Source organism: Pteropus vampyrus, unplaced genomic scaffold, assembly GCF_000151845.1.
Source record: "Pteropus vampyrus isolate Shadow unplaced genomic scaffold, Pvam_2.0 Scaffold67, whole genome shotgun sequence".
NCBI lineage: Eukaryota > Metazoa > Chordata > Mammalia > Chiroptera > Pteropodidae > Pteropus > Pteropus vampyrus.
Window position 1 is genome coordinate 6,309,915 of NW_011888848.1, and position 11,770 is coordinate 6,321,684.

Here is an 11,770-nt window from a genome sequence, read left to right on the forward strand (position 1 = left end):
AATCTATCCAGAGTCACTTCATTAGAACAAAAGACACTCTTATCACCTGGGAAATTACAGGGTTTCAGTATCTCTGCGAAGAATCAGGGGTATTCGCCAATATAAATTTTTCCTATTATCTCACAAAAACCAACACGATTTTCCTGCATCCCTCTGGTTTATTTGCTTAGTCTCTTTGCCAGTACTTTGTTGAGTTTTAGAAATAATAAGAAATAATTTAGAAATAAGTTGGGATCTGCATCCTGAATTCTTCTTCCAATCCTTACTCCACATCTTTCTCTTGTGGTTACGTTAACACTCCCTGGATGTGCCAGAATTCTGCTACTACCTCTGTGCTCTGGCAAGAACTAAGGCAAATTAATGTTCTTCTAATTGAATGAATAGCTTTCTGGGAAATGGTGGCGATTCTGTTTAATAGATTTGCCTGAGTAAGAAAATAAAAAAAGAGATGTGATGAAAGACTTTTACCCTGTGAAATGCAATGAACATCAAGAAAGACTTAGCTGATGAGGCAATGTTTTTCCAATGTGGGGACAGAATAATCAACAATCAACAGTATAAAGGAAGAGGCAAGCAAGTATACCCCAGTGAAAGAGAAAAGGGATAATGAAAATGGACTTTGGTAACTTCATTTACAGTTTGATTTTTGCTATTTATTTGAGATGTAAGGTGAATAATCATACCTGCTTTTATATACTTAAGGGGAAAAAATTATAACGCTGGTTCCTATCGGCATATAAAACGATTGATATGAGAACAAATTAGATTGCATTTTTGATTTAAAAGATTTCTTATAAATTTTGAAGGATATCTGGCTTGCAATGAGTAGGTAAGATAAATAGCTTTTAAAATTTCTTAGAGACTCCAGATTTCTAAGATTCTTTAGAGTTCCTATGTGTGTGTATGTGTGTATGTTTGTGTATATCTATCTATCTATCTATCTATCTATCTATCTATCTATCTATCTATCTATCTATCTATCTCTATCTATCATCTATCTATGTGTATATATAAAAATTCTCATGTAGGGAATTTACATAATTCATACACAGAAAGACTTTATTATTTGGTAGTCAATAAATCTTTATATAATTAATAAATATGTGAATGAGGAGGCAAACCATCTAAGCAGTCATAGCCTCGAATTCCTTCTCCAATGAAATGACGCAGTCATCCATGATGGGTATTTTATTCTTTGGAGAAATTGAACAGAAGTGGTTCTGGCCATCAGACATGGATGTTATACACTGGACTGAACACAGGGAGGACAAATTAAATCGTACATTCTAAATGGTGAAATTTCCCAGTCTTCTTCCCACACTCTGATCTCAGAGTGCTAGGAACCAGATACACAAATGTAGATTGGAGTTAATTGGATTTTATTCCAGAAAAAATAAAGAGCGTAGGAGAAGAGATCTACATAAACTAACATTTTTTGCAGGGGTAATTCAATGAAAATGCTGGTTTACCCTACAGTGCAGTTAGGAAGTTAACAAACAAAGTTTCCATTCAGATTTTGGTTGCACTGTTCTTAAACTTGAAAACATACCTAAGAATAGCCAAATATTTGACAGAAGTATCAAGCATTCCAGACAGCAAAAAGAAACAACAAAGATAATGGGGACAATATGAGAACTGGAGAAAAAGAAAAATCACGGAATTTAAAAACAAATAAAAGCAAAATGAAATAAAACCAATAACAAAGATAAATTATACTGCCCCCACTACCACCAAAGAAAGAGAAAAGAATTGTACAAGAAAAACTCCCAAAACAAAAAAAAAAACAAGATAAAGTGCAAAGTGGAGAACAACACAACATGGAAATCTGTGCTTGTGATCCTTAGGGATCGGGATACAGAAAATGATGTACCTCTTCAAAAATTTCTAGAATATAACTAAATTTTTGTATTGAGCTACATCTATCTTCTCTCTCTAAAAAAATATTTATTGGTATGTAGGAACCTCATCAAAAAGCTGGTAATGTCCTTGAGGTCACTATGATAGACAATCTGAGAATTTCTAATTTCAGTTTATCTCCTTCCTTAATAATCTAGATAATTGGTCCAGTTTATACATTTTATTTTAACTGAAACATTAATTTGTTATCATTTTTAATTTTTAATTATCAGCAGCAGGTCACTGTTAAGTAAGTATATTGCATACTGGTAAATAATTCATATACTTGCTCAACTTTCTTGTACAAATCTATAAATACATATTACTTAAGAAATAGAATGATTTATTTTAAACATATTAAGCATAGATGAGTAACTGTGTTCCTTTTGGGTGGTTTTGTGGAATACATATTTTAATGTTCTGTTTCAGTACTTGTTTTAGATTGTTTAAATGTATAATCAATTGCTTCTGAGCTTCAGTTATCACCCAAACATTTTGCTTGATTCCAAGCATGCTTTTTTCAAAAATTTCGATCAAAGGTCACATTGTACTCTATATATTTATTTCCACAACTGTTGCCAGGAAACTCCTCCAGGATGGAGACATTGTTTTATTCCACATTCTCAGTTTCTAAGGTAGAAGTTTTATTTTTGGAAGTAATTAAACAGAAGTAGTTCTGACCATCAGTGTCACTCTTAGACACTATATACTCATGGAGTGTACAAAACCAAACAGTGATAAAAAATAACAGTAGAGTCAGTACAGACTATAGATATAAAGAAGCACTAGGGATTTGTTGTTGTTGTTGTTGTTGTTGTTGTTATTATTATTATTATTATTATTATTATTAGTTTTTAGGTCTGAGAGAATGAGAAAGAAGAATTGAAGTCTAAAACAAAGTAGAAATTCTGTGATAGATGAAGTGAATCTTAATCAGTGGGGTGAAGTGCAATTTCAGAGGAATTGGGGTTGCATATCTGAGATTCTAATATTTAAAACTGTTCAGATTTTCATAGTTATCTTAAATAAAATTAGGGGCAAAAAAGTAAAATTAGGGGCAAGAAGTAAAGTACGTGTCTTCTTTTCTCGTGTTCACATTATGTATAGTTGAGCTTCTTGTAGAATTATGGAAGAGGTGTCAAAAAGAATTTCTTCCCTCCATGCTATAGTTTCCTGTTCTTTGGATGGTTTGTCAAAATTATCCTTCTTAACAAAGAGTGAGAAACCAGAACCCTATCATTTACTTTTATTTTCTTTATTCATTGTGTTTCTAAATTTTAAAATAGGCCAATAAAACCCACTTATGACATAAAAATATATTTTTCACCTTTGGGGTTTTAGATCCCACAAAAAAAAGGACAGTTATCACCCTCAGACACACATAAACAAACAACAACAGCAATAAGAAAAAACATTACCTTGAGCTATGTAAGGTGTGTTTTCCTCTTTCGGAGGGATATTTGTGGGTCGAGGTGCAGGAGCAGGAGGTCTGTTTATAATAAAAGATCGACCTCCAATTTTTTTCTTTGTACTCATATTGGCCAGTATCATGTCATATTCACCGTCATCAACCTCAGCAAAAGTGTATGGGTCTTCGTCCTCCTGCTCTTTTTCATCCTCTGTCCTTTCTTCTTCTCCTTTGGGTTCACCTCCTATTTCTTGTCTTGCACTGAAATCACACCAATTTTGACTTCTTTCTGTTTGGCCTTCCAACGTTTTTCCTGTTTATGAAATATTTAGATGGTGGTTACTCTTCTATTATATGCAATATTATTGGTGTTCATTTGTCACTTCCTGAACTTCCCCCAAATAATTTATGTAATATACCATAAATTCTAAAAAGAGAAAAGTAAATCATGTAATTTACTAACATATATCCTCCTACAGTTGGTAACTATTAAATTTAAGAAAAAAAGTTTGTTTTAGACATGTATTTCTTTCAAAACATAAATAAGTATATAAATATTTTTCATATAGTTTATGAATGATTTATTATCAGGAAACAGTTATGAAATGAAGCCTCAAATCCCAAATGCTTTGTAAATTTATGTTTTTCAAATATAAAACTCTTAGATTTTTTTTTTTTAATTTGAAGTCATTTTACCTTTCATAGGGTTTGCACTCATTAATCTGCCTCAAATTCAAATCTCTGAAAATGGTGGGGGGCATAGTTAAAAGCACTATTACTTGGTTTCTTATAGGAAGTCTCACTCTATGACAAGTCAACACGAACCTCATTCTTAGTTAAAGGGCACTGCAAGTAAGGTTCCACATAAAAGGTGGCACAAGTAATCAATGGCTTGAAGATTAACTCATATGAAAATAATAAATAATCTTTTATAGTTTTCATACTTTACATATTTTTATAAAAAATGTATTAAAATATTTTAGTAGCAGTTATTTAAAAGACAAAGATGTCATGTACTTTGGTTAATGAATAAGTTGAAAAGAATTTTAATGGCTCTCTGCTGGGCCAAGGAGAATTAAAAAAAAAAAAATTCCCTTTGACAAATGTTTTGCTTAAAGTATTAATAAAAACAATAAAATGAAAAGGATTTCAGTTACTGATCAAAATAAAATCATTGCTTTTCTATGCTGGTTTGAGAGATTCATGCACGTAAACTAAGGGAGAACTATTTTTTCTCTTAAGTGAGACTCTGACCAAAAAATTTTAGTATATTTATGGATATTTTAATGGAAAACTTAGCAGAAACTAAGACAAGTCATAGAGCAGAATAAAAGGATATTATTATAAGAGGATTCAGCATTTGTTTGGCGTAGGCTTGTAAGGAGAGACCAAGATCATTTTCCAACAGTCTTAGATTTGATCGTTTCATTTAGTTTAACCCCAAAAGTATTCAGGCCTACACATCTAGAACTAACTTTAAAAACACCATGGCTTACCTTTTCCCCTATGAATAATATGGTATTGAGATTTTGACTTCATGACTTCTGTTTCACTGACAGCATCACAGGTGAAACCAGATTAAGTATGTGGGAAACAGTTTTACAGTGTTTTATTTTTAGTGGAATGTGTCAACTATCTTACTTTTATGAACCGATTTCCTGAGCTGTTATCTTTTTTTGTTTCTCCACCCACCTCCCTTCTCAACTCTTTCTAAAGTTGGGCTTGCACTAGAAGTAATACATTTTACTTTTTATTTTCCAATGTATCAGATTATACTTTTCATGTCAGAGTGGGACTTGAGGTTTCTCGATTCAGGTTGTACATTAGAAAATGAAGATTAAAATAAATCACTCCTATTTTCAGTTTTTGAAATAATTAGGGCAAGAGTGTGTAACAAAGAGAAAAATCCTAAAAGTGAAGAAAACTTGTTCAGTGAAGTATTTGACACATTTTAATTATAGTCTTTATGGTCTTGGGTCTGAGTCAAAGAAGGATGATAGTGATGGTTGCCTTGTAATTTTGTTGCAACGATAAAAAGAGGCCATGTGTTCTTCATAAATTGAAAAGTGTTCTATAGCATATTACGGTTTTCTCCAATGAATATGCCCATAAATCCGTCATGGAGAATTTGATGCATAGGGCATTGATGAGGAGACTTCTTTCTTTCAGTAATTTCAAGGCCTATGGAAGCTACTCTTAAAGAACAATTCTTGAATGTTTCGCTAGCTAATGTCAAAGAATCCATACAAAGTCTCTGAAAAAAAAAAGGGAGCTCCCAGTCTTACTTTCAAAGACCTTAATTAAATAATTTTAAGGAAAAATATTGACATTTCATTTTCTATTTAATGCTAATACTAGCCTTATGAAAAGATGAGATTAAATGTAACACTGCATATAAAATGTAAAAATAGAGTTTTAAAATAAAAGAAATGGGTTTTATTTTGCTTTTTACATTTCGTACTTTTCAGAAGATATATTAGTCAACATTATACTTCTGGTCTTAGTTATCTGGTGAATACTCTGTAGAGTAGTTTTAGACCTCCTAACCAATATACCATATATGGAAATTTCCATTAGGAAAAATATGATTTGATATTAGCTCCTTTAAGAGATTTAACCTGATACAAGACAACTTTGCCTGCTTAATAATTATATGAAATTATTCACATATCATAATTTTGTTAAAATAATAAAAATATGCTAGAATTTTGTTGTCAGTGTACTACTAATCTATGTCCCTTCCCTTACCCCAATATTGATACACCTACTTCACTGATCTATCTCAATGTTCTTTAAGAGTTTGGCGCAGAGCAGGTAATTGATAATTACTTGTTAAATGAGGGAATGAGTCGGAGCAGTACCAATAAGCTTTCCACATTTTTTATTAAGCAGCTCTTTCCATCTCAGGATAGTGCATAACCTTAATATGAGTTCATGTTGATCAACTTGAACCTTCACAGAGACGGGCCCTTCAAAAATACAAAAGTCTCCTTTTGCCAGGAGACTAAGAGTATTTTTTAAAAGCCAAGTTATTTACTTTTCCACATATTACTTGAGGTCCACTCTATGTGAAGAACTTACAGATTACTTTCAAGTGTTATTTCTTTATTTAAAGCTTTGTAATGAGGCTTTGTTCCCGAAGGAAAGAAAGGAAAGAGGGAGGGAGGGAGGTGGAGGTAGGGGTAGAGAGAGAGAGAGACAGAGAGAGAGAGAGAGAGAGAGAGAAGGGAGGGAGGGTGGGAAGAAGAGAGGGAGGAAGGAAAGGACGGAGGGAGAGAAGGAGGAAGGAAGGAAGGAAGGAAGGAAAAAAGGAAGGAAGGAAGGAAGGAAGGAAGGAAGGAAGGAGGAAAGGAAGGAGGGAAGGAAGGAGGGAAGGAAGACAGGAGGGAGGGAGGCAAGAAGGAAGGGAAAAAATGGCAGGTATCTCTTGACTGATTTCCCGAGTCCTAGTTAAAGAACAGGAGGAAAATTGCTCTTGGTATTACAAGCTGATCTACTCTGTATAGACTTGCCACTGCACTATATGTGCCATGTAAGTCTGTCAAAGGTTTTGTTGTTTTAGTTGCTGCTGTTTTAACCTTAAACTTACCTTGTAATGTGAAGTGTGGTTTTTCTAGTTGGAAGGCAATAGCTGCAGGTCGTGGTGGGAGGAGAGGAGGTCTGCTACACATGAGTGGCTCTTGTGAATTATTTTCTGGATTGTCTCCAGGAATGAACATATATAAGTCATCATACTGGTCCTCGGAACTCCCACTGTCAACCTCTGGTAGGCCGTGCTCAGCCTCTGTGCCTGATTCAGTCTCTTTTTCTTCCTCTGCTGTTTCATTCACCTCAGCTCCTTCTGCACTTTGCCTGTATGTCTGCGCACTTTCATGATGAAATGCTGGGTTCTGTATGGCTGTTGGTGATGAAGATTGTATGATTTCATTTAAACACATCATCCAGAGGCATTTTATATTTTGTAATTTCATACAGAAGTAGTAATACTGCTAATACAACTTTTATGATATAGTGGAAAGATGACAAATGCATAATTTTGGTGCACAGTCATTCTTGGGCTTTTAAAATATTTAGCAAGTGAACAATTAAAGTTCTGTTATATCTTGCTACCTCATTATGTGGTACACTCATAGACATAATATTCTGACTCTCTAGAGTTATTGTTCAAGTAGATTCATAGGTATGACTGCATTATTGTATTTTTATTGAAAAACAGTATAACTGACCTAATAAGTAATGAGTAAGTGATGAAAAGGCAAAGACAAGGACAAAATAAATTTTAATTTGCTTGTAAATAATGCAATAGAAATAAATCTGTGCTATCACCAGGTGATATTTTAATTCTTGAAAATATTACTTGAGAAAGTCTTAATGCTTTTTATTGATTGGTTGATTGATTGATTGATTGATGGGGAAGGCATCCAAATCACCAACAGTAATTCTTTTTAAGGCTCAGGTCTCACTTATGAAATATATTCTATCCTGAAGCTTAACCAAAGATCCAAATTCCTTCCATTCTAAGAATCATGATTCAAGCATTTGTTTTTATACTGTATACAATAAACACTCTCTAACCACTTAGGAAGAAAATAGGGAAAAGATAATATCATACAATAACTTTACATCTTAAAGATTTTGTTTATATTTTCTTTGTAAAAATTATGCTCTGAGTAAAGGATTCACAAAATTTTAAAACAAACTTTCAAATCCCTATATTTCATAGAATATGTAAATTACTGACATTGTCAGTGCAAAAGAAAAGCAAATAAATGTTTTAAAGTGCTGCTAAAGTAAACTATAGCTAAAGAAGCCAAATAGCGGAGTATAGAAAAAAAAGATTTTTTTTTTTAAATGAAGAGTTACATTGTAGAAATTTTTCAGCAATGGAAACAGAATTAGTCATACCAAAAATTATGGAAACCTGGAAATACCACATATTTCTACATGGAATTTTATTTTTTTATTTTTCTCTTCTTTCATGTGAGAAGGAAGAAAGATATAGCTGCCAGTCTTAGAGCTGCCAACCGAGATTCTTTAATTACCAGTGGGGGCAGAGCAGACAGCCTTTTATTCTTGCACAGATCTCTACATAGATTTCATTCACCTTTCTACTTCTAACACCAAACACTGGGCCCAAAACAGAGTAGTCTATAGAAATGCTGATGGAATAGATGATGGAGTGACCGAAAAGAAACTATTGCTTAGGCTAACAAGGGAACTTTGCTATTTCTGTCTAGGCAAATTGATCATCATCTTAGAATTACATTTACACTATAGGAAACTACCGGTAGACATCCTTATGTTTATATGTTCAGTGATTATGTTTTATGTATACACTATCTTAGCAATGGAGTCTCTTTAGTCCTTACTAAATGTGCCTAAACCTGGAATCCAGCTCCGGAGAGTCAGGTAGTAAGTCAGTGGGTTTTAGCAGGCTTTGTTGTAATGTGGAACCAATGGAAACCTGACTTAGGGTGTTCTATGCTTCACCCTCTCTTCCTTGAAAGAGACTGAGGCCTGAGTCTGATTACATTGTGTTTCACATATGAGACAATTCTAGATCCAAACTGTGTGTAAAAATGAGGTTGTTCTGTACAAATAACTGAAATGATGTTTTCTTACTATAAGAAGTTCTGAGGATTAAATGTCATAATGAATATATGGTAATTATCAAAGATGGCCTTTATCATCAAATTTATTATCACTACAAAGGATAATAAAATATATAACTATAATTTAGTGAATTAATTTCTTACCTTAATATATAGCATTATTTTGTGTTCTGCAATAATGTCAGAAGGAGTTTATTGATTTTGCCATTGTATGCTAGTTAAGGCACTGCATTTAATTTGATTTGCAGGTTAGCCTATCATTTGAAAAACTGGTGGTCAATAAAGTTTAGTTGAGTATCAACCGTGCACTGTTAAAAGTGCAAATGCCAAGAGCATGCTTGATGTGTGAGCTGTCACTGTGGCTGTAAACAAGCAGGAGAGATCAGAGATAGAGATGTAGTGCCTTGCAGGCAATGATAAGGATGATAAGTACAATGAGAAGGTGTTGGAGGATTTGGAGCAGAATAGTGATTAGTTCCTTCATGAAGCATAGAGTATTTGGGGTGGCAAATGTGGGAACTGCTACTTCAGAGTTTCTTAAGAGCAGTGCTATTGACATGTTGGACTGGGTACTCCTGTGTTGTGTGGGGCATGTCCTGTGCATTGTAGAATTTTGGCAGGATTTCTGTTGTCTCTACCCTGTAAATGCCAGTTGCAAACCTCCTTTCTCAAGTCTCAACAATAAAAAAAAATCTCCATTTATTGATAAATATCCTCTTGTGGGGGAAGAAAATAGCTCTCCCTTGATAGCCACTGTGCTACTGCAATAATCCAGGGAGAGCTATTGAAGGCGTGGACTGGGATAAATCACAATGAAAGGAGCAGAAATGGTTGAAAGCTGCTCCATTTTGAAGGTAGAGTCAACAGTGTTACCTGACAGATTGGCTATGGGTTAGAAGAAAAAGTAAAAAAGCCAAGGGTGACCAAGGTTTTTGGGACTAAGTTGACCAAGGACAGTCTTCACTTGCTGAAATGGGGAAGTCAGTAGGTAGAGCAGGTTAGGAATGGCACAAATTAGGGTTGTCAGATTTGGAAATGTTAGGGAGATGTGTATCAGACATGCTGGTGAAGATGTTCAGTACGTTGTTGTATACCAAGGAAATCGCAAGGGCAGAGTGACATGTATGTCCAAATACTCTGAATGAATCCTCAGACATTAGAAATATAGAATTAAATCCTATTGCAGCCAGTGAAGTCCTTAGAGAGTATCTGTCCTAGTTCAACCTTCTCATTTCCTAGCTGAGAAAACTAACATCTGAAAAGAATGTGACCTTGTATAAAAAAAACTGTAAAAATATAGTTGTCAAATAGAGTATTTATATCAGTCTGATGTGTATTCTCTCTAGCTAGGAAAAACTGGTGTTTCATGATTAAATGCTGAACTTCTTAGGAGTATTTAAATTAGAAAGGTAATTTAGTAATCTCTGCCATATTATAAATTCAGTCAGTCAGTTAACTGCTTTTCCATGCTCTCTTCACTCTTATTTATTCAGTTACATATATGTATCATAAACATTATATATATACATATGTACATAACATATAGGAACACTTACTGGGAAAATATGTAGCAAGTGAGGTAATGTTCTTTTTATTGTCATTTTCTTGCTCACTATTTCCGCTAATTTCTTGGATCTGAAAAAAAATGAATGCAATGTTAAATAATATGCATTAATCTTAATAATCTACATTTTATCTATTCCAAGTGGAAAGCTGATACCTATAGAAATAAGAAATAGTTTTAGAGTTTTTATTTAAATACTTTGATTATATTACCTATCTTATATTTGTGCAATCTATGATTTCTCCATGACACATAGTATTAAAAGTATAACTGGGGCAATAGAACATCTAAAATAAGCAATAAATTGATTTAAAAATAAAATTTATTGCAACTACTTTAAGATTAAAAGCAAGAATCATAAAATTACATAGGTGTAATAACTAATTCATGAATAAAATTGAACACGACTATTTCTTTTAAAAACCATGAGCTTTACTTCTTTTTAATAGTTCTGTATTTTTTACCTGTTCAAAAGATATTCTTAATTACATCAAGTATTATAACACAGTGAAAGACAGTGAAATTTTAAAGTGGGTTATTTTCCATCTTTAGAAAGAAAAAGAAAACCGAGTAAGGGAATTTATGCTAGTTTTTCTGAAATCAGTTTCACTACTCTTAGAAGGGGGAAATACTGAGAAAGGTCAGAAACTTGTTATTTCTGGAATTGCTAGTCTTTTTGTTACAGTCTTTGAAAGAGACACGGGGTCTACATTCATGAAACGTATTTGTGCTCATAGAGAAAGCTAAGTAATACCAGTGACAGCTCTTTTTGTGCAAAAGCATCTGGCTGCTTCATTCACTTCTCTCTCTTCTCTTCTCTTCTCTTCTCTTCTCTTCTCTTCTTTCCTTCTCTTCCCTTCCCTTTCCTTTTTCTTTTCTTTTTTTCTTTTGCTTTCCTTTCTCTTCTCTCTTTTCTTTTCTTTTGTTAAATTAATGCTGTCCAGAGAAGCAGCATAGTTTTTGATTTCCAGTGGAATCATAAAAATAAAAGGCTCTTTAATATTTTATTTTAGTGAGCTTGATGCAGAAACTCGTTTTCTATTTAAGTCATATTTTCCTTTGGCAGAATTCGATCAAATGATAATATGAAAATCGTATAACTTAACAAGGGAGGTTGACATGTTGATTAATATTTGCATGCTTTGGTATTAAAAGCATTGTTTAATACAGCCATTTATTATTTCCAATTAGCTTGACCTCTACATACCATAAGGTAGAACAAGAATATAATAAAAAAGATCCATAAGACTATTAAAATCATATTAAGGAAGGTTTTACTATTTGAAAAAC

General features: G+C 33.3%; 1 protein-coding gene across 1 annotated transcript in view; it reads right to left on the reverse strand.

Annotated features, from left to right (window-relative positions):
* The window catches only part of BANK1 (B cell scaffold protein with ankyrin repeats 1), a 285,835-nt gene that overhangs the window by 48,105 nt on the left and 225,960 nt on the right, over nt 1-11,770 (reverse strand). The window contains 3 exon segments of the mRNA XM_023531394.1: nt 3,315-3,617; nt 6,894-7,202; nt 10,473-10,551. Of these exon segments, the coding sequence (XP_023387162.1) occupies nt 3,315-3,617; nt 6,894-7,202; nt 10,473-10,551 (691 nt within the window).